The sequence below is a fragment of the Lagopus muta genome, chromosome Z, assembly GCF_023343835.1.
Source record: "Lagopus muta isolate bLagMut1 chromosome Z, bLagMut1 primary, whole genome shotgun sequence".
In the NCBI taxonomy this organism is placed as follows: Eukaryota; Metazoa; Chordata; class Aves; order Galliformes; family Phasianidae; genus Lagopus; species Lagopus muta.
Genome location: NC_064472.1, coordinates 998248 through 1025314, shown reverse-complemented (window position 1 = coordinate 1025314; position 27067 = coordinate 998248). Strand labels below are relative to the sequence as shown.

The 27067-nt window shown below is 50.8% G+C and overlaps 1 protein-coding gene across 1 annotated transcript in view; it reads left to right on the top strand.

Moving 5' to 3' along the window:
- The window catches only part of TCF4 (transcription factor 4), a 150505-nt gene that overhangs the window by 28744 nt on the left and 94694 nt on the right, over positions 1-27067 (top strand). Inside the window, 2 exon segments of the mRNA XM_048930550.1 lie at positions 24517-24578; positions 26449-26545. Of these exon segments, the coding sequence (XP_048786507.1) occupies positions 24517-24578; positions 26449-26545 (159 nt within the window).

The window sequence follows — 27067 nt, the reverse complement described above, 5'->3', positions numbered from 1 at the left end:
TGACCAGGGCCCCACTGGGGCTTCTTCCAGCTGTGCCTGGCTGTGATTGTGTTTGTCACCAGGGTAAAGCCTTATCGTAGTGGAAAGTGCTCTGGACTGTGCCGTCGAGGCCAGGTGGCAGCCGTTCTGCAGCGTGTTTTTTTTCCCTTCCAGTTTTAAACATTGAAACTTACAGAATGTCTTTAACTGATAATTTAACTCCCCACCTACTAATTGGACCAAGACATAACTTTGTAGCTTCATCTCTTTCCTATTCCTTGTTTTATTTCTGTTTCAATTAGTGAGTGCGCCTTTAGCAAGAAACTGAGATTGTTTTCTATCTGTTAGAAGATTTGCCTGCGAGAGAAATGCTTTTTATTGCCTGCCTTTCCAAATGCTTGGATGCCATTCTCCCCTTTACAATCAGTGGAAAGCCCAATAACAAGCTCAGTGCCTTCAGTCTGGTTCCACCATGCAGCACTGCTTCCTGCTGCCGGAGCTGGGGAGGGGACGTCCCTGTGATGGCACCCTGTTTTAACCAAAAAAAATCACCATTATCTCCATTTTGTGCCAGGTTTTGAAGCTGGGAAGGTGATGGCCTTGTGCTAATCAGTTAGCTCAGGCTGAGACGGGAATGCCGCAGCACAAGAGCTCGTTGAGCTTGAGTTCACAACTGCTCCATCCTTGGTGGGTGCTTGGCACCCAGCTCCCTGTGCTGCGGTTGCTGTGTTCAGTTTTGAAGTTATTTCAGCTCTCTTCAGTTGTTGGGAGCTGCTGGCGGAGCCCTCAAGAACTCAGCTGTGTTCAGGGCGGCGCAAAAGGAGCAGTAAAAACTTGAGACTTGACCAGGCATTGTAAATTTCCCAGCCGTGCTGACTTTGGCGTGACGGTGGAGGTGACAGCGAAAGCGGAGGCCCGGCCGTGATGCAGTGTGTGTGGATCTCCATCAGGGCTGTGCTTTCATGGGTCTTGTAGACAGCCACTGTGTCCCGGCAGCTCCGCACAGCTGCCAGAAAGTCTGCATTCTGGTTGCCACTGTTAATTGATTATTCCCTGTTGTTTATTTAATTTAATGCCCTGGTTGACCATTCACGCAACTTAGTTAAAATGCTCTTAAGAAATTGTCCCATTATCCTTAGACAGGTTAACAAGCTAAGTAGAAGCATTAATTCTGCTCCTGGAGCCCTCCTGCACGCTGCCTGTTCACAGATTGAGATTGGAGGTAAAAATGGTCCTGAAAAGATACCCTCCAGCTGTAGGCACGTCCTGACCACGGAATTATGAAGGTTGGAAAAGACCTCCAAGATGCCCAACCCCAACACTGACCGCGTCCCCAAGTGCCCCAGCTGCAGAGATGGGGACTCCAGCACTCCCTGGGCAGCCTGTTGTCGCGTCCCCTCATTTTCTGGTTAGCTGTTGCCCAATGACATTAAAATCATTTTTTTTAAAGATGTTTTCCATGTTGCTTTCGGCTCTGCCTCTGGCCTCTGCAGTGGCTGCACTTGCTCTGCACAAGGTCCAATTCGGTTGGATTCACGTCTTGTTCTGCCATTTGTGGGTCCTGGTGGATTCTTGCACTTGCCCCAACAGGAGATGTATTTTGGAGATGAATTACTAATTCCATCTCTTGAAAGCACGGTCTTCTTTTTTTGTTCATTTTCCTGATTTATCCTGACTTCTCATCCAATTTTAAATGGATTCTTCATCTTCCATAATGTGCTGTGGCTGTCTGCACACCTCTGGTCTCCTGCTGAATCTCCTGTAATAGGGAAGCCGAGACCTTCTCAGGTTCTCAGGTGGCTTTTTGCATTCTTCAGTTCTGTTGAGTTCCTCCCAAGCCCAGCCCAACCTCCCCAGATGCCTGCCATGTCAGGGCTTTTGGAGAGCAGTGAGCTTGAGACACTTCCCCCAGCGAGAAGTGAATGAGCCCCAGATGCACCAAAGCTGCCCCTGCAGTCTGCATAGAACCAAATGTGGGATTATTATCTTTTTGTAACTTGTTGGAAAAACTTTCAGGTGGCGTTTTTTTTCTCCTGAGATTTTGCTCTTCAGCCTAGCTCTGCGCTTCCTGGTTCTGTCTGGGACCAGAAGTGGAAGCGCTGAAGGGCAACACAGGGCAAGCAGTTTGTGCGCTCCCTTTTCCAGTCTCATGAAGTCCACCAGGCTGGATGTGGCTCTGGGCAGCCTGGTCTGGTGGTTGGCGACCTTGCACATAGCAGGGGGTTGAAACCAGATGGGCACTGTGGTCCTTTGCAACCCAGGCCGTTCTGTGATTCTGTGATTAACATCTGGTACGTTGGGATGCTGAGCCTCTGTGCCCGTGCACTGGCTTGCCCTCTTCCACTGGTGGCTCTTGGTCCTCCTGAGGACACATCTCAGCATCCCCTGCATGGCTTGTCCAAAACCTCGGAGTGCCATCCGCCTCCTCCTGCCTTTGATCCGCCGGTCTGCCCATCCTCAGTCCTGCTCCAGCTGCAGCCTGTTGGTCTTGCTCTTGTCCTTGGAGCCCAGGCTGTGCAGAGCACGAAGACATTCCAGGAGGAGGGATTGAACAGGGAGCTAAAGCAGATCTGAGCAATGAGTATGAGCTCTCTTGCACTCACACTGTTTATTGTTATTCCAGAAAACAGTCATCTGCTGCGTACTGCTTGCATTTCAGCAATTATGTTGCTAATTCAGATAGGTAATCTTTGTATTTGTGCTGCATTAAAGAAGGGGAATATAACTTACTTTTTATTTGGTCATGATGTTAAATTGTGATTTCCAGCGAGTTCTGTACTTGGATGAAATTTAGAACTCAATTATAATGGGCGAAATCCAGGAGTTTAAATCAGTATTTGGTAACATGATGACGAAGCCTATGAAGTTGTTTTGCATTGCAATGAGCGGAGGCAGTGGAAATATGAGCGATATGTTCCTTGTTCTAGCTGGGGCGATGAGCTGATTGGCTTTGGTTACAGCGTCCCTCCGCGTGACAGAGCTAGCAAACTGTTTTTATTGATAACAATAAAAGGTTAGATAACATGCACTGCTCAGCTCTGCCCTGAGCTGTACTGGTAGAACAAATGCACATGGGAGAAGAGCTGAGGAAGGGGCTGCTGGTGTTGGAAATAACGCTGGAAAACGCTTCCCCCTGCTTCAAGCAAGAGAGCAGTGACCAAATCCAGCGCTGCTGGTGCAGTGCGAAGCTTTCTGTGAGCTGCCCCAGAAATCTGGCGTGTGTGCAGAAGCATCCATAGAAATACACACATCTGATGGTGTACATGATACCTGACCTTACAGATGCTGCCTGTGCTCCTTGTGGATGGGGTTGGAGGGGGTTGGTTGGGGTGGTGGATCGTGGAGGTGTCCTCCAGCATTAAGGGCTCTATTTTTCTGCCCGCGGTTGTGTAACTGGGTTAGGGTTAGGGTTAGGGTTAGTTGTTAGTTGTGTAACTGGAAGGTGTGACCTCAGGCCATTTTCCGGACATGTAACTGGATGCTGCACCCAGCTGTGGCATCTATTTCATGTACAGGTGGCTGCAGAGCTTGCTGGGGAGTCAGATAGATGAAGTGTGCGCTCAGCTTTCCGAACGAGGGGCTGCTGAGCCTGCAAACGGAGTTATTGAAAAATGCAAACGGGAAAAAAAAAAAATAAATGTGTTTGTGGTTTTTTTTTGTTTTGTTTTGTTTTCTTTTTGATCTCTTAAAAATTCTGGGATCTTGGGAATGTTTTCCCAATTTGTCCCCATAAGTGCAGATGTGGGACCAAGCAGTAAGCGCTGCTTGTGCCGTTCTCCATGTTGTTTCCTGCTTATCTCTTCTGCAGAGCGCTCTCAGAGTGTGTGTTCTGTACAGTTGAGTGATCTCCTGTATTTATTGCCACCTCTTCCCTGGCATCCCTGCTTTGGCACCGAGGAGAGGGCAGTATTGGAAACGGGAAGACTTCACCTGAAAACCAGTCACTGCTGGTGCCCGTGATTGGGGGTCCTACTTTGCACTGTGCTGAAATTAAATCTGAAATCAGTGCGGCTGTTCACTAAGGGTACGGATGTGACCATAGCATGGAAGCACGCCGTGGCTGTGACATGTGCTCGTCCATCACATGCCTCAGCTGATGATTCCGAGCGGTTTCTTTCTGGCTCCTGAGATCCTCGCCGCTCTTGCAGGCATGGTGTGGTGCTGTCTTGGTGCTGTGCTGCTTTGGGATGCTGAACACAACGCGTAATTTGGGATTTCCGAAACCGAGCGTCGTTTCTCCCTCTTCCCTCCCTGTGGAAGTCGGTGGAGTGGTGGGATCGGAAGGGATGGAGCGAAGGGAATGCTGCACACGAGCAGATCTTCACCTCATCTTTCCTCTCCCCATGCTGGGAAGGGAATCAGTGGTGGAATGGTTGAGTTAGATGGAAATAAAAGCACTTGTATTTATTCTCTATGAAACGCGTTTCAAGCATCAAAACCTGCGCTCGGTATAAATTGTAAATGAGAAAGAGCAGAATGTATTAGAACCGAGAGGAGATTATTAAAGGCTTGATTTAACTAGTCATGTTGCAGCCCATAAACCATATCTAAATCTCTGGAGCGAGCTTAAACGACTACATTGAGGTCAATCTTTATAATACCTGGATTTAAGGAAATTGAAAACAAATTTCTCACAGAGGAGTGGAGGCAGGAGCCTGCAGCGCAGGGCAGGCTGCTGGTAGTGATGCTGTGGCGCTGAGAGCATCAACCAAGGGGCAGCACTGATGCACAGCCGTGGAACCGTGGGATGACTGGTTGGGAAGGACCCCAACCCCATCCCTGCTGTGGGCTGGCTGCCCCCCAGCTCAGGCTGCCCAGGGCCCGTCCATGGCTGTGGGCACCTCCAGGATGGGGCACCGCAGCTCTGGGCAGTGCTGGGGCCTCGCCGCCCTCTGGGTGAAGAGTTTCCCCCTCATCTTTTAGATTAAAGCCATCCTCCCTCCTCTCTGCCCGTGCCGTAAGTTCCTCTCTCTTGTTTGTGAGCTCCCTTCAGTCCCACTGAACTGGTATCCCCTGTGCTGATGTCACACTGCACTTTGTGAAGTCATCTCTCTTCCCGCAGAGGGGCTCGATGCACTTCCTGCAATTCACACAATAGTGCACTTAACTCTGAATTAAATGAGCTATTTTTCCAAGTGATTTTACTGCAGGATCAGGGTATGGCTGGGAAGAGTTTTCCTTTGTAGAAGAAATAGGCTCACTAATCAGCTAGCTGTAAGGAGATACGTGGAATGAGGGGGACAAGAGGAACTGTATTTGTCCTCTAATCAATTGGCACAAATTGTCTGCATTTGAAAAGTACTTTATTAGATTATCTGCAGAAATCTATAACGATCTGCCAGTGTAAGTACTGTGCACAGACTTGTTACCCAATTATTTTGCATGAGCAATTAGCAGCCGAGAGGAGCTCCCTGGAAGTGGAGGCTCTGTGTTGTGGGCAGATCCTTGTTGTATGCTTACAGGTGTGTTCAGATGCGTGGCATTGGTGTTTGCAAGCCAGGCGCATAGCATTTAACTTCTTTACGTGAATAGGAATGTGTAGTTTGTACAAGCATTGCTTGGCATTGCCATTTGCGTGGAAGATGCACAGTGTGTTACTGGGAGGAGCTCATAGGAAGTGCATGAGGAAGTGTGTGGATGAGGTCTCCTCCCCAAGTCCTTATTCAGTGCGTTTCTGGTGTGGGTGTGCAGTGCTGATGGCACGCTGAGCAGTCCCACCACGAACCCTGCGCTCCTGAAGCAGCCTCAGCCTCTGCAAAGTGATCTGAAGTGTCTTAGGAGGCATCCATCACCTCCTGTACTGGTTTATGCAACGTCCGCGACTGGAGCTGGCAAGAGATATTACGGGCTGGGTTGGTTTGGAATTAAGTGTGAAGAAGGCAGCAGTGCGGCCTTTTCTTACCATCAGACCTCTGCTGGGCGAGGTTTGCAAGTTCCCTTTGCAAGCTTGGGTTTGGCTTTCGGGTTGTGCCCAGCGGTAGCCCTTTGGTTTCAGACTGTGATGGGCAGAGAGGGGAGCGCTCTGCCCGGAGCCCCTGGGGCGTGTTGACGTTGTGGAATCACAGACACATAGAATGGCCAGGCTTGAAAAGGACCACAGTGACCATCTAGTTTCAACGCCCTGCTATGTGCAGCATTGCTCACCACCAGACCAGGCTGCCCAGAGCCTCATCCAGCCTGGGACGTGAGCCTTGTAGGAGCTACCATGAATAAACTAAAAACCTGAAAGAAAGGGTATTCCATAACCACCTTTCCAAGAGACTTAACATGAAAGGAGTTGGTTCCCCAATTCTGACCCCCCTCCTCCAAGATTTCAAGGGTCTCGTGAGCTTTAGGAAGCGCTGGTGGTGAACTAGGAGTAAACAGATCATTCCTCCATACGTGTCCAAATTTACTGCAGGTGAGAACTGTGCTCTACAGCTCTCCCTCCGTGTGACCCCTCTTCCAGGCCCCTCAGAGTTAATGCCGACTGACTGCAATAGGAGCAGATGTTTATAGGCTGAGCCAAGGGCAGAGCCCAGCACTGAGCTGCTGGTAGCTGCTCAGGGACTGTTTGGGAGAGGGGTGGGTTGCTCCACTGAAATACTAACAGCAGTACTTTGCACTTGCTCTGAGTATGTCCCATCCAGGGCACGGAGCGTGGAGGAGCTTCGTCTGCGTGTTCAGGGACACTTGTGCTGTCAAAATAACTGACAGAAATCTGGAGGTGCTGTCAGCAGATGTGAATGTCTGGAGTGAGGGGCCTGGTGGAGAGGTGGGAAGGGGTGAAGAGTCAGCGTTTGTGCAAGGGAACATCGGGAATGCCCCGTGATCTTGATGTGGCTGTAGGGGGGGAGGTGTGAGAAGGGCTGCTGAGCGGCGTGGTGGTGCTGGCTTTGCACTCATGAATGGAAGCAGCGAACCTGTGAGAGCCTCCTTGGGTGAGACTGAGCTTGAGTGCACCTTGGTGATGGTGGAGTGAAACAGCGTGAATTCCCCTGGGGAAATGGCAAATGTGAGTCTGCGTGCTGAGGAGGTGTCAGCTAAAATGTGTGGACTGGTCGTGGACGGGAGGAAAAGGGTTCTTAGTCCTGGGAGAAGAGCTGGGATGCAAATTAAAGGCAAAGCAATTGCTGAACCTTGCAGAAGAGACAGTGATTATTGGGCTTCATGACAGGAAGTCAGTGAGAATTTCCTGGAAGAAGAAGGAGAGCAGTGTTTGCATTCTGCTCCGTGATTTGGGAGCACTCAGATATTTATAGGAGAATTCCAAGGGGTTGTGTGTGGTTTCCGTTCTACAGATTTGCTATAAAAAATAAATAAATGTTGCCACAGCAAACTAACGGCTGTGCTTTCTGCTCTCTGCTGCAAAACGTGCTGATTGCAGATTACACTGGGCTCAAGTTTCTACCGAATCGTTAATTTACTTTGCAAGCTTACGAACTTTTGTGCAGTGCAAAATTCGGTGTGGGTGGCGAAGGGGATGGGGCTCCTCACAAGAATTGGGGAATGAGCCCCTTTCAGGTTTTGTCTTTCGGTAAGCCGTGCGTGAACTTTGTTTGTTTTTTGGTCACGACCATTGCCTCGAGGCTCACTTCAATGCACTCTGATGCCCTTTGGTGGTGCCCTTTTAGCCGTGCTGTGGATCCGTGCCGTGATCTGCTCGTGTGCGTGGGGATGCCGTTCCTCACGAAGCCGCACCGGGTTAATTCTTGTGTAAATAAAGTCACTCAGACCCGCTGTCCTGAAGAGACTAGTTTGTGTTCTTGGCTTGGGGTTGGGGTGGAGAGGCTGTGGTTCCTCTGCACTGAAGGGCAATCCGTCCTGTTGTTGCCTTTGGTCGGCATTGTACCTCAGCAGTAGGATGAGAGGAGGCAGCCTCACATTGCGGCTCAGGTGCAGCATGGAAGAATTTCTTCTGCCAGGAGTGTTGCTGCAGTGGCACAGTTGCACAGGGGGTGCTGGGCGCACCGTCCCGGAGGGGTTCCGGAACTGTGGGGAACCTGTGGGGCTGTGGATGTGTGGGCTGGGGTTGGCTTTGGGGATTTGGGGCTCTTTTCCAGCTTTAGTGGTTTCTGTGGTTCTACGGTGCGATGACCAGCCCTCCAATCTCCAGCTCTCCTTGGCGTGATCCTCGCGGCTGAGACGGGTCCGGGGGTTGTGCCGCGGAGCTCTTCTCTGGAGCAAAGTCACAGACATTGTTGTTCTGGTAAGGAGTGGATCTTTGCAGACATCAACAGGATATTATTAGTCCCGCCAGCTGACGGCGGTTTGACAGCCCGATGCGTAGAGGAAGGAAGTTTACAAACATCTCGGGGAGAGCCGTGGCGAGCAGTTGAAGGAAATGAGGCATGTCCTGCTGTTATTGTGCTTGCAGCGCTGCGCTCCCGAGGGACGGAGCGAGCCCATCTCAAGGCCTCCGTCTGACAAAGAGCGAGTTGACTCAGATTTTATTTTTGTTGGTTTCCTTACTGGTCTGTTATTGTTCCAGTTGTGATGTTGCTTGTAAACAGACTGCTGCTAAGAGTTTCATTTACAGCCATTGAACAATAGCTGGAGCACATGCAGGAAAAGCAGGCATCTCCAACTGGCTGTCGCTGTTTCTGTGTTCTCCACGCAGCAGTGCACCAGCCGTGATGCTGCCCAGGTCAGTGAGTGCAGATCCTGGGCCAGGTGAGGTCCTTGCAGGGAAGAGCTCAGTCCCTGCCCTGGGTCTGTCCCTGTGGCCGTGTGTGACCGTTAACCATTGAATGAAGAGGTGATGGCCAACGCGCTGCTATGAAGTGACACAAAAGGAGTGCATCCTCACACAGAAATGCATTTTTTTAGGCTGCTGAAGGGCTATAATGGAAAGAGTCCTTCACAGGAGGGAAGCAGAGCAGCTTCTGAGAGTAGCACCAAGTGAAAGGCTCCATGCTGGCATGTTGATGAGTATCTGTGGCTTTCTTTAAAGCCAGCAGATTATCTCTATTGTTACGAGGAGCAGTCTAAGAAAAAAGTGACAAACAGCCAGAGGAGGTTAGCGTGGATCCTGCCTCTTTTTCTTGTTTGTGGAACAGCCATTGCTGAAGGTAAGAGAGTAACTGGGCACAGCTCCGGATGCCTGGCAGTTATTTACGGTCTTCGCTGTGGTCTCGTGCCCACTTCTGGCACCAGGGTGACACATCCTGCTCCAGAAGGCGTGGAGTTACATGGAAGGGAGGGAGCTGCTCCTGGTGATGCTCAGTAATGGTTTCTGAGCCCATTTCCTGAGCCCCCAAGAAAAGCGACAGCGTTTCTTGTTTGAATGCTGCTGGCCTTCCCAGAGCGTACCAGAATGCAGGGTGACAGAGCTGACCGCCAGCCAGGAGGCTGAGGAGCACCGTGGCCATCAGTTCCCAGAGCTCCTTCTCCCAGCCAGCGTCCAGGAATGGAAGAGACAGGAGGAACCGGGCTGAAGGTTGGAGCTAACGAAGCAGCATCAACCTTCTGCAGCCAGGAGAGCCTGAAACAGGCTGACAAAGAGACAGCAGGAGAGAGCATTTTACTGTGAACAATTGACTGGATCCCGTGCCCTTGGGGAAGTTTTTGTTCTTTTTCTTGGTAGGGGAAATAGCTTGGATGAAAGATATGAGGATATGAAATAAGTTTAACAGCGGGAAGTTGTGTAAACATGATTAATTCCATTAATGGAAACGTTGGAATGGAAGGTTGTCAGTCCTGGTGTACGTACCTCTCGTTTGCTGACGGAATGTCATGCAGAGCTGAAATGCCGTTGCTCAGGAAAGTACTAGAAAACTACGAGAGGAGCGTGGTTAGCTGTCTGGAAAGAATAAGAGAGCGCTGCTGCCTTGCCCAAGCGCAGGGCAGGTTTGGAAAAGCTCGCGTCGCGTTTTGCTGCCCTGTGATGCTGGTTGGGGTGGGAGCAGGGTGTGCAGCACGGAGCAGCGCTGCGGCTGCAGGTGGGAGCGCGGCTTGGAACAGCCAGGAGATGTGAAGTGGAGCAGCAAAGGGTCAGCGTGCAGCTCGGGGTGAAAAGCTGTGGGAGAAGCAAAGCCCAGTGCCTTGGCTCTGCGGGGCGTCAGAGCAGCGTTGAGCTTTGCAAGAGAGGATGAGCCTGCATTCCAGTTCTGTGTTCTTCAGTCAGTTTTTCCGAGGGCTGTACGTGTGCAGTCGTGTGCACGGAGGTGCACGTGTGTGTGTGTGCGTGTGGGCAAGGCTGTCCCTGCATGCAGCCCGTGGAGCATCGCCCGCCCGCCCATGTGGCTGCAGTGGGACGCAGCTGACATCAGCCTCGTTGCCTTTTGATGATGCGGGGATGCGGTGGTATCAAAGCAGGCAGGATGAAAGCAAAAGGCTTCCTGTTTCCAGCTGTTTTCCTCAGCAAAGTCTTTTTTTTTTTTTTTTTTTCCCTTCCTGAAGATGATGCTTCCTTTTAAGGGGTTTTTAATCTGCAAACTGTTTCCTCAGTTTATTTCACTACAGTAAAATGTGTTCCCTTTAGGTCATATCTGTCTCCTTTGAAAACCAACCTGCCCTTTCCAGTAGTTTTATTTGGTACTCAAAAGAACAAACATGACTTTATAAAAAACCTTTAATGGAGCACAAAGACCAATAAACCTTTTGCCACCACAGCTGAAAATTTAAGGTGATTTTTTTTTTTTTTTTTTTTTTTTGAGGAGAAACCTCGAATGGACGGGATGTTAAGATGCACAGAGTTCATAACACGCCGGGCTTTGGGGCAGTGTTTCATACCTGTGCTGGGTGTGTGAGAAATGGGCTTAGATTTATATCAGACGTAAGAAATGCTTTATTTGGGGACACGGGCAGCTCTCGGTAGGGAAGAAATAGCGATTTGGTCTAAAAAAAAAAAAATAAAAAAATCAAAAAATGTTCCAGCTGCTTCCATTACGTTAGTCTCTTTTCATTAAACTGATCTGTCTTTGTTTACTTTCTTCTAAAGTAAACATGTATAATTAAAATATATTGTGCCTCTGTGCAGCTCTTGTTCTGCGTGTGGCTTTGTCGCAGTCGGAAATACCCTGAAGTGCTGCCAGCACCTCGATGGAGAGGGGCTCTGGGCTTTGTGGAGGTGCAACATCTGGGCTGCTTTTGCTGCCGGGGCGTTGCTCTTCCTCGGGAGGCCCCGGTGGGATGCCGGGCCCGGCCGTGCCCCCGATGCGGTCGTGGCTCAGCGGGTCCCAAAATGGCAGCGAAACCAAAAGCAGAAGGGAGAGAAAGAAGCACCTCGTTGGGTTTGTGCTGCAGAGCTTTCTCCGACATATGTTTTGAATGGAGATGGCGTCCCAAATGCCAAGACGTGTTGAAGGATAGCTGGTTGTTTTTGGATGATTGTCCCATATTTACTGCTTACAAGTTTCATTGTTGTTGAAAGTCTGCTGTGGTCTGTAAATATGTTCTGGAGCTGTATAAAAATATCACAATTAACATATTCCGAAGGACAACAATTGTCATGGTTGAATGACTTAGAAAGTAGCACAGGCTGTAAACAGGATGTGCTGAAATGAACTAGCACTCCTCTCGCAGTGGTCTCTTCAGCGAGCGTCTGCTTGATATCAGCACTTCTGAAAATAATCTTTGGATCCTCTAAAGGACATAATGCTCTCGTTTTTAAATCGGATCTTCCAAGATGAGGAGCTTAGCTGGCGTTGCTACCATTAGGGACGGCCAGGTTTGGGTTGGAAGTGAGGTCTGGATTCCCGCTGTCCAGCCCCGCAAAATCCTGCGGAGAGACGGAGGGAGAAAAGGAAGGAAAATGAATGCTTTCCCCCAAATTTTGCCGGAGAAGCCCTTGTCCAGTGCCGAGTCGGGCGGGAGGTTGGATGCCCTGAGAGGAACTCACACCCAGATGCTGTGCCCACCTCCTGAGCCTGCCGTAGTTTTCTTTATGCTTTATCAGAGCGGCGCCGCTCTCCTCCCAGGGGTTGCTGGATGGGTCCTTGATGGAGGGACGTCACGCGTGCACTTCCACGTCTCTGCAGCTTTAAATGCTGTAGCTTCGTTTCAGAGGACTCTCTATTTCTGTAAGGGTGATTTATTTCTTAATGGTGGAAAACGGTAACGGAAGAATACAGAACTTGCTGAAAACGCTTCAGAAAGATTTGGACTCTTTTGCAGGCTTGATTCTCAGAAGCATTCTCCCAAGTCCGTGTAATTTAGCAGGAAGACTTGAATGATGATCTGAAGGCAGAGCGTTGCCAGCAGCAATGCTGGAGCTTCTCCTTCTGGTGCCTTTCCGGCCCGTAATTTGGGTAGGAGAGGTCCTGCTTTGAGCCTCACATCCAGCATGGAGTGCAGGTGCTGGAATATCCTTCCCTTACAGGTGGCTTTTTAATTATTATTTTTTAATGAGTTTCTTCAGAAAGGAATTGTGGCCGCCTTAGGAGCGGTGAGCGAAGCCCAGTTTGTTCCCTCTGAGCATATGGACAAGCCCAAACCAGCAGCTGCTGCCTGAGCTGTGTACAGGGCTCGGATGTGGGAGATGCAGGAGGCTTCTGCAGCCCAGTCCCACAGAACCCCCAGTTTGAAACCAAACGCTGCCGTTACAGAAGTTATCCCCAGCATGAGCTCCAGGGATGGCAGCCGTGCCTCAGCTGCTGAGGAAGCAGTGGAGCTTTTCCCAAATGAAGGACAATTCCCCAGGCTTCCCTTTTAATCAAGCACAGTTGCCTGAGAGTCCAGTGAAAAGAGCCACCTGAGAGTCCTGATACTTCTGGTATCAGAAGCTATACAGGATAAATGTTGAGGCTGAGGAATTTAAGCAGATTTGTTTGATATTCATTATTATCCTGTAAAAGGAACGGAAAGCCTCGGGAATCTGTGGTGTCATCTGGTTTGAAGAGTGTAAGCTTCATTGATCTACAGTCACAAAATCGTAAAGGCTGGAAAAGAGCTCGAGGACCACGATGCCCAACTGCCAACCCATAGAATCATAGAATCACAGCATGGCCTGGGTTGCAAAGGAGCACAGTGCTCTTCCAGTTCCAATCCCCTGCTGTGTGCAGGTCGCCAACAGCAGCCCAGGCTGCCCAGAGCCACATCCAGCCTGGCCTTGAATGCCTGCAGGGATGGGGCATCCACAGCCTCCTTGGGCAACCTGTGCCAGTGCCTCACCGCCCTCTGGGTGAAAAACTTCCTCCTCATATCCAACCTAAGCCTCCCCTTTTCAGTTTAAAACCATTCCCCTTGGCCTTAGTGTAATCCGTCCCCACCGCCTCACTGAGCCGCATCCCTGCTGGTTCCTGGGCTGATCCGCAGCAGCTGAGATGCCCGTGCTCATAATCTGTGTGTAGAACCACCCGCGTGCTGGGGCAGGTGGGAGTGCTGTGCCCACATGCAGGATGCCCCGTGAGAAGTCCTGTGTTGGGGCTGGCATCCCGTTACTTGTTGCCGGTGAGCGCAAGAAGCGGGTCGTGCTTTGTGTGTTCTGCAGTGATGAATTAATCTGGTGCTCGTTGTGGTAGCGCTGATCGTAATGAATTAATTTGGCATTCATGTGGATGTCATGCTGCTTGCCTTGTTTTTTTTTTTGAGCTTTCCTATTGCAGTGCAGAACTAGTTGGTAGGCACCTAGGGCATTGCACATCCGACGCAGTTCCCATCACGAGCCGCCTGCGCCGTGCCCTGCTCCGGATGGGGCGTTCCTTTATCCTTATGGGTAGCAGCAGGGAAATGCTGCTTGTGGCGGCGGTGGGGCAGCAGTGTGGTGCTCAAAGGGTGCCCTTCCCGTCCTCCTTGCCTGCTGTAGGGCCCTGGAGCAAACTCCAAGGATGTGTGCAGCACATGTTGGTTCCAGACAGCTTGGAATGAGAAAAAGGCGCTTACAGGTGCCCAAATCAGGATTCATCATCGGGCATTACTGGCAGCGGTGGAGACAGATAGACTTTCCCTATGTAAACGATAAATAATGAAGATGACACCAACGTAGTCCTGTGCTCCTTTTGTTGAGTTTTTCTCCCCAGATGTGCTCAGTTGATAAATACACACACCTGTGTTGTTTATCTTGCCTTTTGAAGGGAGCATCTGACTGCACATGCATTTCCTTTGCCATTAAGTGCTTCTCTTTAACTGGGAGACGTGGCCTGGGCGTCGTGATGTTGCAGGGAAGGCGTTATAAATAGGGCTCTGCATCTCGGCGTTGAATCCTAAAGGCTTTAAGCAGATCCGTGTTCTCTTATTAGAGCATGTTCACAGGTCTGTTTCTTTACAAAGCACATCAGAATTGTAGCCAAAAGATGCAGGTCTCACCAGGGCCGTTCTGCGAGGAGCTGTGCCGTGCACATGGCACTGATATGTGGAGTTGTTTGTGGAGCAGCTGCTCAGGGGTGTGATGTGGGCCTGAAATGTGCGTGCTGTGGAAGGTGAGTAATGAGTGTCAGTGTATTTTTTGGGGGCAGCAGAGCATTCAGACCCTCCTGTGCAGGGCTGCCGGTTTGACTTTGCACCACGTGGGGCCAGGGAGATGTGATGCAGTTATCTCAGTGTTTGCTTTTTGCTTCTAGACGATGGGGAGGTTTTCTGACTTCTGCTGGCGGTGGGAAGCAGAGCAAAACAAGAGCGAAAAAACAAAGCCAAAACCCGGCAAATTCAAGAGTTGAGCTGAGCGTGTTGTGGAAACTTAAAGAGAAAAATCAGATGAAGGAAGCTGCATTTTTCCATGAGTTTGGATGTTTGGGTTCAGCACTGTGTGACTGAACTCCGGCGTCAGCTTTTAGCTGAACTCGACGCACGTTTTGGAAAGGAGGGGTTTCATCCCGAGGGCCATCCTCTGCATTGGCACACAGCAGAGCTGGTTCTGGAGCAGAAGTGAAATGACTTGGGGCAGTTTTTTTGTCATCTGGTCCTTGGAGGCAGTGTCACTCGCAGTCTTACTGTCATGGTTCTCTGTAGGAACGTGTCAACAGCTTCCCAGTAGGTGCGTGGAGAAGGCTGGGACCCATTCCCTCAGAGCTCATGGCAGCCTAACATACTCCCATGGACATTCTGGGCAGAGAAGCAGTATGTGATGGTTTTAGCAGCATCCCAAGCAGTGCCCTCCTTGGCCTTCCAATCCCCACATGTCCTGGGGCCGTGCAGGGGAAGCCAGGTGAGGTGGCAGCGCAGTGTGAAGCTCCGTGCCCTGAAAAGCCCTTTGTGTTACTGTGCAGTCCGTCCTGTACCGCCTCGGTGGAAGTGATTTCTGGAGGATTGGTTCCCTTGTCAGTTCATTTTCTTTGCCCGGGTACATATGGATTGTCTTACAATGGCACGTGTCCAGTAAATAGGAGATGCTTGCTATGGGCTGTCATAACGCACTTAAAATGCAAATACATCTAGGGCAGCTTTAATGTAATTTTCATATAGATGAAGTCATTCAGAAGTGCTCCTAAATGAAAGGACTGTTCTCCAAAGTGTAGCAGAAAGCCCCCTGCTTCCATGAGGTATTTTTCTTCCGCCCGTGTTTGATTTCCCTTCCATCAGCTCTGCGTGCTTTGCCATCACTGTTGTTTATTTGCTGCCGTCGCTGTAATTGGTGACTTTCATAGCAACCATTAGAAGGCTGAGCTGTGCTGGGGGCTGTTTTGGGGCTTTTTCCCCTAATTTTTTACCTCCACTTTTTCCAGTTACACATTCCTCACTAATCTTTCTGTCTCCAAGAAACGTAAATATTGGGAATTAACCAGTAGTGTGCTGGCTGGGGAGGTACAGAGCCCAGCTGCTGGTGTGCTCCGTAAAATCTGGTGTAGATAACTGCAGCGTGCTGGAGCGCGTGGAGCAGCAGCTCCAGGAGATGCGTCGTTGGAGCTGAGCTGTCAGTGAATTATTCCCCACCCAAATTTCTAATGCTTTTTTCTTAGTTTTTGTCTTTCTGATGCCACCGGCCAGCCTTCACCCTGGTGTCCCACAGGGAGCCGCAGGGAAGGGTGAGGCGGTCCTATGTAGGTGCCAGGACTTTGGTTCTGGTAGGCATTCCTGGGCTAAACTGAGGGTGCCTGGATTAATTTTTTAAAGGTCTCTTTCGGCGCCCAACCACGTTACCTAATTTTGAAGATGCTCAGCTTCCAGCTTTTCCCCCCGGTTTCTGCTGAAGGTAGTGGCTCTCTTTACACTCAGATGCAACATGGCGTAGTTAAAGTGCCTCCAGCCTGTTTAATGGTGTGGTTTCTTTCAAATCAGGCCACATCATTTTTCGTGCAGCTACCTACTGTGTGCTGAAGTACCATTGTCTGAACGGTGCTATAAGCTATGGGGCTGTCTCGAAGCAGGAAATAATCTCCTTAATGCACGCGAGTGGAGCGCTAACCCGGCTGCTCCTTTTTGGAGCTTCGTGGGAGCCCTGGTGCCCTCTCTGAATCCATGCAGTGCGGTGCAGCAGGGCCACCAGCCCTTCATCACAGCATCGTCAGGGTTGGAAAAGCCCCCTGGGATCCCCAGCCGTGGAACCGCATCCGTAAACCCATTCATGGAATCATTAAGGCTGGGGAGGACCCCAGCCCCATTCTACCCCCACCCTGCCCGCAGCCCGTGTCCTCGTGTGCTGCATCCCTGTGGTGGGGAACACCCCCAGCGATGGGGACCCACCGCTCCCTGTACAGAATCATAGAATCATGGAATCACCAAGGTTAGAAAAGACCTTCAAGATCATCCAGTCCAACCATTCACCTATCACCAACAGCTCCCACTAAACCACGTCCCTCAACACAACATCCAGCCTTTCCTTGAACACCCCCAGGCTCGGTGACTCCACCACCTCCCTGGGCATCCATTGCAGTGCCTGACCACCCTTTCTGAAAAGTAATACTTCCTCATGTCCAGCCTGAATCTCCCCTGCCGTAGCTTGAAGCCATTTCCATTCACATTCACCATTCACAGCTGTGCCGCTGTGGCGTGGCTGTCTGGGACACTGAGCTGTTCCTAACGTCCAGCCTGGACCTCTCAGAGTGGCACACGCAGCTCTCTGCTGTATCTGAAGCACAGCTTTCCCTACTCGCAGAGGCTCAGTGTCTTGAAGATGCCTTTGCACAGCTAAGCACAAAACCATTCCTCGGGCTGTGGGCAGCCAGGTTGCCTTGCTGTTGCGGTTCTCCTCTTTCACGTGTCAGTCTGTTCTGTTTGTGGTGGCATTGCTCATTGCAGGATGTCTCACAGAAAATCAGAATGTTCCTGTGTGTTCAGATTTCCCACACAATGCTTGTCCTCTCATGGAACGAGCAAATCAAAGGAGAGTTTATTTCAAAGTGCAATGTGCAGGTTTCCACCGTCACCTTCTGGCTTGGCCTGCTCCTTTGGAATTGTAATGTCCACTGACTTCCCACCGAGACCTTCAGAATCTGGTAATAAGAGGAGAACTTAAGTAAATCTGCACTTGAATATGTCTGGATTACAGTGTGGAATGCACGTCGTGTCCCCGGGGCCGTGGGGTGAGCTGTCATTACTTAGGAGCGCTCTAGGTTATTGAGTGCAAGGAGAAATTAAGTACTTTAACATCAATATAGACTAGAGAGGAAGATGTAATGCAATTAGACAGCCAGAGCTGGTAAATCACATTCGGTTTATAGCTGAGAAATGTGCACTGTCCTACTCATCCGTCTCAGGTTAGAAGAAACCAAAGACGCGTTGTGCTTCGGACCACCGGCACCAGCCATCCAAACCAGGACAAAATCAAGCCTTGGTCACCCGGTGAGCCGGGAAGCGCAGTGCAGTGTCGTCTGTGTGGGCACCTTGCTGCTTTTTGCAGCGTTTCTCTTGTGGTTTCGTCGGGTCTGATAGAAGCTGAGGCAGGGCTGGAGTGAGGAAAGCACGAGTGGGATCCGCGGCTGGGATGTGCGCGCGGGCAGCGCTTGCACCCTGTGCGTTGTCGGAGCAGAGCTCGTGCCGCTGTGCTGAGCGCAGTGTGCAGCGCGTGGGCTCACCGGCGGTGGGGCAGCACAGCTCTTGGTTGGCAGCGGTGGGGCAGCACAGCCCTTGGTTGGCAGCAGTGGGGCAGCACAGCCCTGGGTTGGCAGCGGTGGGGCAGCACAGCCCTGGGTTGGCAGCGGTGGGGCAGCACAGCCCTTGGTTGGCAGCAGTGGGGCAGCACAGCCCTTGGTTGGCAGCGGTGGGGCAGCACAGCCCTGGGTTGGCAGCTGTGGGGCAGCACAGCCCTGGGTTGGCAGCGGTGGGGCAGCACAGCCCTTGGTTGGCAGCGGTGGGGCAGCACAGCCCTGGGTTGGCAGCGCTGCGACTGGTGGCCGTTGAGGCCGTGCACGTGTCGGTGCTGGGCGGTGAGTGCTGCTGAGCGGAGCCTCGGACAGCATGGATGCAGACTTGGAGAATTCCATCCCGAAACAAAACGAGCATCTGATTCAGATGAATTTTCCAATTATTTGTGGCTTGAACAGAAGCTGTTGAAGCATACTGCGTGTTTCTGGCAGCTGGTCCTACTTCTCTGAGGGGAAAAAACCCTAAAGCTTTGGATCTAATCCTGTGAGCAAACCCACAGTGAACTGTTTATCAAATAAGGAGTAGAATTTCCCCGTTTTGAGTCTACGCTTTCTTTACACCGCTGTCATGAAGGATGACTACGTGCACTTCCTGCATGCGAGAGGTGCGTGGATCCAGCTGCGTGTCTGTGTGCCCTGCCTTGCTCAAGCCCGCCGGGCTGCATGAGCTGTGGTGATCAGAGGGGTCTTCTCCAACCCTCATCGTTCTCTGTTGCCATTCAGGGACGTGGCTAATGGACACGGGAGGGATGGGAATGAGTTGGGCTTGGAGATCTTCCAGGGGCACGGTTAGTGGGCATGGTGAGGATGGGCCGCTGTTCAGGCTTGAGGACCTTGGAGGTCCTTTCCAGCCTTGGTGATTTCTTGGTGATTCAATCCTTGACTTCCCTGGTTGCCTTCTGTCTTCTACACCACCTCCCTGTCTATTTCCCCTTCGTCTCCTGATGACATTTAGCTCACAGTCTTCAAAAGGGTTTTCACCAGTGCGTTTTGAACGTGCCTGTCCCTTAGCCTGCAGAATGTCCAGGCGGCCAGCTTACTCTTCATCTTCGTCTTTAATCCTTCTTCTGTTTTTTGTCACTTTCTGCTCAGCTCGATTTTATTTTTATTTTTTTTAGCTCTTAAAAACTCTTAATGCTGTGAGGAGAAAACATTCTTTTGGAGAACAAAACACTTAGCAGAAAAGTCTCAATCCACAAAGTGGATTTGTTTAACCTGATTTGTATTAGCGGTGCCAGCGTTCTGCGTGAGAGGTGCTTCAGAGCACACAGAGGTCATAGCAGTCCCGAGCTGTCTGCTCATCACACTTGTCTCAATGTGATCATTATAATTACAGTCTCGGGTTTTTCCCACCCTTCTCATTTTTGACACAACCGCAGTCCATACAATGGGAAATGCTAATCAAACATCGGTATGGCGCGCGTACGGAAATATCTCCTCTGCGCTGAGATCTTCATCCTCTCCCTTGTTTCCACTGTTAAATCCCTCAGAAAACTGCTTCTGTTGGTTGGCACGCTGTCTTTTCAGGGGAGCATAGGAAGGGGTGTGCTGGAGTGGGTGAGGATGCGCTGTGTGAGTGGCTGCAGGAGGGAGGTGCGGACGGACGCCCTCAAGCCACACGCATCAATATTCTGGCAGTGTGATCTGCTGAAAACATAAAGTATCAGAAATATAAGAATAGGATAAGCACGTGTTTGACTCCCCATGCTAACAATACGTGTTCATATTAACAAAAAAAAACCATAAAAAACAAGATCATAGAATCATAGAATCGTGGAATCACCAAGGTTGGAAGAGACCTAAAAGATCATCCAGTCCAACCGATGTTGGACTGTTCTGTTGTCCAAAGCCTTCCTGGTACTTCTGTCTCCAAGCAGCTTTCCTCAGAGGTCCCTGACGTGCTCACTTTGTTTGGTGACGGTGGGTACGAAGTCACTCCAGTTGTGTTGGCGCTTTGCTGCACTGAAATATGTTGCAGGTTTGTTTGTTAGGTTGTTCTGGAATTAGAAGAATACGGTTTTGTTTCTGAGCCAGAGCCGTGAGTAACCACACGGGTGACTGTTATTTTGCACTGATGTACATGAAATCACCTTTCTTCAGGAGCCAGCTCTGGCTTGGTGCAGTGTTTATTCAGCCCCTTTAAAAGCACGTATGGGCTGATGTGAAGGTGAGCAGAATTCTGCATTTCCTGCTCCAGCACCGTGGCGTAAGGGGCAGGGTTCTCCCAGAAGAGAGAATTTAAAGAAAATTACTGAGGACAATGGTGTAGAATGGAGGACAGCAGGAAGCTCCTCCGGAAGGAGAGTCTCACCCCTGTCTTCCTGCACCAAGGAGGTTTAGCTAACAGGTACGACTTTGAGCACTAAAACACCCCAAATCAGCGTCCTGTAGCGACACAGGAGGTTCTGGGCTTGCTCTGGCTTTATGTGTGCAGGTGGGGGTGTTGATCTGTGTCCCTCCTGATAACATCATGCAGAGTGCAGTGCTAGCCCAGTGCTTGCTCTCCCCTTGCTCCAGGTGCTGCTCAGACCATGGTGGGGACCAAAGTGCTCTGTGGGTGCAGCACCCCCAGCTCCTTGCTGGCACGCAGGGAGGAATGGTGGGGAAGCCAGCATTGCTCATCAGTTTTGCTGCCAAAGGATCAACCACCGTGCCCCTTCCTTCTTCCTCCGGTCTCACCCAGTTGCTAAGCTGCTGTCGCTTTGCTCAGTGTGCCAATCCAGTCTTTTTGGTGCGTGATGGTTCAGGTGGCACCTTTCTGAGGCAGCCCTCAGTTGGTAAGTCAGGTTGGGCAGCCCTGAGCTTTGCTTCTTTTCCCTTCCACGTCTGTTCCTGAGGGCGCAGTGCCTGCAGTGCTGTGCTGCTGCTCACCAAGGGAACATTTCTCCCACACTGTGATTTTCGGGCTCCACGTGTGTGCCCAGATTTGTTATTCAGAGTGGTGGGAGTCTCAAAATCAAATGACGGTCACCTAACTTATTATCCCGTATCACTTGTGCAGTTCTGGATGGCTTCCCAACTTTCTGTTTGGATGATTCCTGCAAAGGAGGGTTTGTTTTTTATGTGCTTGGGTGTTTTTCCAGGAAAAAACAAGCAAACAAACAAACAAACCCTGATTTCCTAAATCCTAACATTTCTGCTTGGGAACTTTTTGGGAGAGGTCGATTTGCAGGAGTCCAGTTCTGGAGAAAAATGCCATCTCTCTTCAAGTTTGTGTGCTCTGGGATGAATCCCAGCTCTGAGAGCGCCTCCCTGGAGAGCATTGCATTGACCTGGGTGCAATTAGGGCTCTGCTGTCCGGATCACAGAAGTGGCAACTCCTCGTGGTGCAAAAGGTTGAGGGGCTTGGAAATCTGGCGGTGTTTATCATGCTGAATTATTAGCAAACTGGGCTGCATTGACTTGTTACCAGTTGCTGAGCCTTGTTTCCCCTCTGCAGAGGGAGCAGCGCTGCTGGGCTGGGTGCTGCTCAGGTGGAAGTGGCCTGGGCTGCCCCATGGGAACGGAACCCTTACGGGCTCACAGCAGAGCAGTGCTATGGGGGTCCCAGTTTCTCAGATAAACAGGCAGTTTTTAGTGTTGTTTTTTTACTCGTTTATTAAAAAGAAATAATCTGTCTTTTTCCTCAGCTCCAGCTGGTGCTGGTATGGGGCTGCTGGTGCGTGCGGTAGACGGAGTTCCTTCTTTTTGACTGGAGCTGAGATGAAGAATTAGTAGTTAAAAGAATAACTACATTTTCCACTGTGATCAAGGAATTAGATAATCTGGCATGTTTGCTTAAGGGGTCTGTATCTTGGGGCTTATATAGGGCAGTATTAAAACCCTGAGCCTTCTTATTATGCCAATACCCAGAAGATTGCTTAATGAGAAGTAAAGGGCCTCTCTCCAATTACGAGGGAATAACTGTATTAAGTTCCTGTGTTATGTCAACCTGCTTTGATTTGATTACTGCAAAAGAAATGGATTTATCTGTCAGTGTTACTTAATTAAGCCTTCTCACTGATGTTTTGCAGAGTAATATAGTGTAGTTTGCACATTTAAGTCTAAATACAAAGAAAATTGGTCGCAAGCTAAGAAACAACCCCTGAAGATAAGGGATAGGAGCCATTGCTTGTCGTTTTCTGACCGGAGTCCAAAACTTCGAACTCTGGTGGAAGAACTTGAGCGCTGTGTGGGCTCAAACGAGGGCAGAGCAGTGGGCAGGAGCAGCCAGCTCCACGGTGATGCATTTCCTGGATCTCTGGAGGGATGCGATCATACAGTCATTAGGGTTGGAAAAGACCTCTGAAGTCATCAAGTCCATCTGCCAGCCCACCCCACCATGCCCACCGACCATCAGCTCCTCTTCCCTGCCCGTCCCGTTCCCTCGGTCTCCCGCAGCGCTGTGCTCCAGACCCCTCACAGCTTCATTCCCCTCTCTGGACACGCTGCAGCACCTCAATGTGTTGTGACAGGGCCCTGTGCCCATTGGAAGGGTGGGAGGAACACGCATGGTGCGCCACGAAGGGCATCTGGGCAGGGCTCAGCTCTCCGGGGCATCTGGAGCATTTGGAGGGGGATTGTGGCTGTAAACACAGCTCAGAGTGTTTGCTTAGGTGCCTCGTTAAAGCGCCCCGGGACTTCAGCATCTGCATTCTTAAAATATAAATAAAAATGTCCCGCGCAGCAGCTTGAAAAGCTTTATGGTCACATAAATCCTGCTGCTAGCCCTGACCACGAGCCAGCGTGAGGGCCTGTGACAGCAAGTGTTATTTCAGATTAGCTGGCTTTTACATAAAATAAGCACGCTAATAAATGCAATTCCTGGTGGGGAGATGCGAGAATAATGCCTCCTTGTTCAGGAAAGCAGAGGTCCTCCCGTCAGCACTGCGCTGCGCATCGTCCTGCTCCTCCTGCAGCACCCAGCCCTGCAGCTCCAGGTCTCCTTTCAGTGTCCGTGCCAAGAAGTATGGAGCAGAGGTGTGCAAAACGTTGCAGGTGGTGCCTCGTGTCAGCTTCTCTCCGTCTGCGTTTCCCTTGCTAATTCTTCTGATGGGTTCTGCGTGGATTTTGGAAGCGTGAGGGTGGTACGATGCCCGTCAAAGTCAGAGGGATAATATCCATTGATTTTCAACAGGCGATGGATCAGGGCTCTATAGAGTTAATTGCCTGTTACATAACACAAATGATTTTTAAAAATATGCCTAATTAACCTAATAGAATGGTTGATCTGATCTGTCAGGTAAATGATACACATTTTCTTTCTTTTTCTGGAGCTTAATTAAATATTTACCTAAGAGTGTCTTGTGCTATTAACGCGTTCATCTGTTATTGAGATAATAGGGATTGTAACTGGGGGAAAGTATTAAACTGAGCAAACGTCTCGGCTTTTGATACTGGAAATCAACCAGATTTGGTCCCAGCACCCGCGTTTCCAAGTGCTGACGCTGGATCTCTTCTCAGCGAGCGCCTACCAGCCGTGTGGGTCTGGAGGAACCGGTGCTGGGTGGAAGGGCAGCTCCTCGCCTGCGTGGTGTTGGGGGCGCTCAGGCCTTGAGCGAAACCAAACACAGATGTTTTCGGCTTTTTTTGCCCGGCAGAAGGCAAGAAATGGTGCTGAGACGTTGGTGTGCTGCACGAGGATTGTAGAGTCCGTCTCTTGGCTCCACTTAGCACCGCCAGGATTCAAACCCTGTGCCTGAGCACGCTGCCCGGGCGCTCGCGGGTGGCGCAGTGTCTCCGTGAGCTGTGCCCTGTTTTTGGTGAGGGAGCTGTTGTCGCACAGCCGTGGAGTCGCAGAACGTCCCGTGTTGGGAGCTGCCCGTAAGGATGGTGGAGAAATGGTGGAGAGCAGCTCGGGACCGCCTGCAGGTCAGAGCAGAGCTGTGCTGCAGCTCCCTCCTTGCACCCGGTGCCGTCGCAGGGCATGCCCGCGCTGCCCAGCCCTGCTGCATCATCAGCTGCGCGGGAGGCGTCGGTGTTCAGCCGCAGAGTTCAGAGCAGATGGCAGCAGCGCTGGTCCTTTGGTCCTTATCCCCAGCAGCAGCTTTCATCACCGCGCAGCATCGCAGAGCGGTGCTGTTCTTAAAGGCGCCCTCTGAAATGGAGGCAGGAGCCACCTGGATGCCGGTGGTCTTAAATTATTTGGGGGGGGGGGGGTTCTGCCAATGACTGCAGTAAATTTTGTGTTGATAAAGGGGAAAATAGCGACGTGCTTGCATTGGGGGATGTGCTTTTCTTGGTGCAAATGCCAGGACAGTTTTTGGAAGTGGGATCCTAGCTGGGGTGGGGAGGAGCTGCTGTGACCCCGGTGCTCCTGAGGCGCCCGTCCCAGCTGGGTCCGTTTCCTGCGTGCTGCTCATCCCTGGTGCAGCGCTCGCTGAGCTGCCAGGGCTGCTTCTGCTCAGACCTCGGGGTCCTGAGGGTCCGTCTCATTGCTGCTGTGAATTTAAATGAGTTAATTTAAGCAGTGGGTCAGAAGCCACTACCGTCGTAGTAGCCCCGTGCCTGATTCTTAATTAAAGGCAACAGGAGATTAATTTGAAACATTAATTTAAAAGTGCCTATACAAAAGGAAAGAATTATTGCAATAAAGCCTAAAGAACTTTTTTGTCCCTAGATGTAGAAGACAGAACTAGCTCAGGGTCCTGGGGGAATGCAGGACATCCTAGTCCATCCAGGGTAAGTATATCTAATCTTTTTCCCCAAACCAGACTTCCTGCCTATGTAAATTCACAATCTTAACTACGAGTCTTACACCTGATTGCATAGAGGAACGGGCATGCAAAGTTGGCTGTAGTTTTGTCTTCCCTTTGAAACCTTTTTTTTTCTTTTTTATTTTTAATTTTAATATTCATGCCCGATGCTGTGACTGAATCTGGCACCTGCTGCAGATAGCAGGAGTTCCAGTTCTGTCTGGCCGGCGACACGGAGCAGCACTGCGGGTGCTGAGCGCCCTGTGAGCTCCGTTTTGGGTCTCTGCTTGCTGGCACCCCCAAATTGGGCACAGCCCCCCTTCCTGGGGGGAGTCCCAGCCCCGCCATGCACACACTGCTATTTCCTAGCTGGGCAGAAAGTGCCCACGCTCTCACTCACGGCTCCCATTTACCCAGTTTGTTTAAATTGCATTTTAATTGTTTTCTAATTAATGCGAAGGATCCAGGCTGGTGCCTGGGCTCCTCCTTCCCCACAGGGCAAATTTCTGGGTGGTGTCCAATGTCAGGGGTCCCCAAACACCCCTGGGGGGGACCCAACCCCACACCTTTTCTCCTTCTCCCCCTGCCCAGCATCCGCTGCGTCATCGCTGCTCACATCTGTCAGTTTTATTTTTATCCCCTCTTTTCGGGCTTGACACTTGTATTGCTTCCTGGGGAAAAATGTTTTGAAAAGTAAATTCGAAATTTGCACACACCATTATTTATGCATGCAAAAACTTGAATGTGAGCTTACAATTACGTTCTGGGATGTAAAGAAAAGAGCGTGAGCCTGGGGAGAGTTGTGGAGTTTCAATCAGGCCGCACGTGGGCTCACACACAGCCTGACCTCGCCAGTTGCTCTTTGTGAAGCAGGGCTGGCGTTTCCACGGCAGGAAAATGGGTTTCTTGTGCCTGCCTCTGAGCCCGAGGAGCAGAACACGGCTTGCAGTTTGCAGCAGATAAGGCTGAGCTGCTCGGAGGGGGCAGAGGGCTGTGCTGAGTGCGCGAGTGCTGAGCCCCAAAGCACTGCTTGTGTGCACAGACACCGAGCCCAGGAGGGGCTGCTTCCTGGACTCACAGAATCACAGCATGGCCTGGGTTGCAAAGGAGCACAGTGCTCATCAGTTCCAACCCCCTGCTATGTACCAACAGCAGCCCAGGCTGCCCAGAGCCACATCCAGCCTGGCCCTGAATGCCTGCAGGGATGGGGCATCACAGCCTCCTTGGGCAACCTGTGCCAGTGCCTCATTGCCCTGTGAGTGAAAAACTTCCTCCTCATATCCAACCTAAGCCTCCCCTTCTCAGTTTAAGGCCATTCCCCTTGTCCTGTCACTGCCCACCCTCACAAACAGCCATTCTCCCTCCTGCACATGCCCTTTGAGTGCTGGAAGGCCACAGCCAGGTCTCCCCACGGCTTTCTCTTCTCAGCGTTGTGCCACTTTGCACACCCACAACATGCGGTCGTATGTACGTAGCAGTGAGGTGCTTAGGACAGCAAGTTCCTACGTCAGAATCAAGCTGAGAAGCAGAACGTTGAATAAATGCCTAATTCCTGCTCTTGCTTGTGCTGTGGGCAAGAAGGCAGTGTGCTCAGGGAGGGCCTGCACAGTGCAGGAGCCTCTTCTCTTTTTGCCCGCTCAGGATTACACGAGAGCAAACCAAAGTCAATTACTAACGAAATAAAGATTGGAAACAGCTTTAGAAATGCTCTGTGACGCATCACTTTCCGCGGAATAGATAAACAGCAAGAGGAGAAGTTAATTTGTGTGGCCGACTTGAAGCGTAGGAGGGAAGCGTGGACCTGTAGGTTTTGAGAAATGCCATTAAAATGTGTAAAATTGTGTTTTTCTCCCCAGAACTATGGAGATGGGACTCACTATGATCATATGGCGAGCAGAGACCTCGGGTCACATGACAATCTCTCTCCTCCATTTGTCAATTCCAGAATACAAAGTAAGACACCGAATTTCCTGATTTGACTCCGTTGTTGAGATAAGTGAATGGTTTTGGAAGTGCTGAGCTCAGAGGAAAGCTCCGAGGGCGTAAAATCCCTCGTCCTCATTGCTGGGGCTGCTTGTGCAAAGGGTGGGAACGCGGGTTTGTTCTTTTCGGCCGCAACGCCGTTTCAGAACGTTCAGGAGTTCCGTTTACTGACCAGGGCTGTTTCTTCCTCCGCGAGGGGGATGTGGGTTTTGATGTGGTGACTGCAGCGTTGCTGGAGGAGGTGCACGTACGTGTGCTAAGGCAAAGCCTTTCCCTTCTGGAGATGCGACCAGCTGGCAGCAGAAATCAGGACGTGCTCTGAGCGGGACTGAGCAGAATAGAAAGGGCTTTCTGAAAGTATTCCGACTGTACGTTCACAAAAGGAAAGGGATCAATGGCAGTGGGGGGACACTGGAGCCTTTGTTTGCTTTGGGTGCTGCCTGCTGGGACCTGTGCGCAGCCTCCCGCGGCTGGGATGCTGGGAGCAGCAGG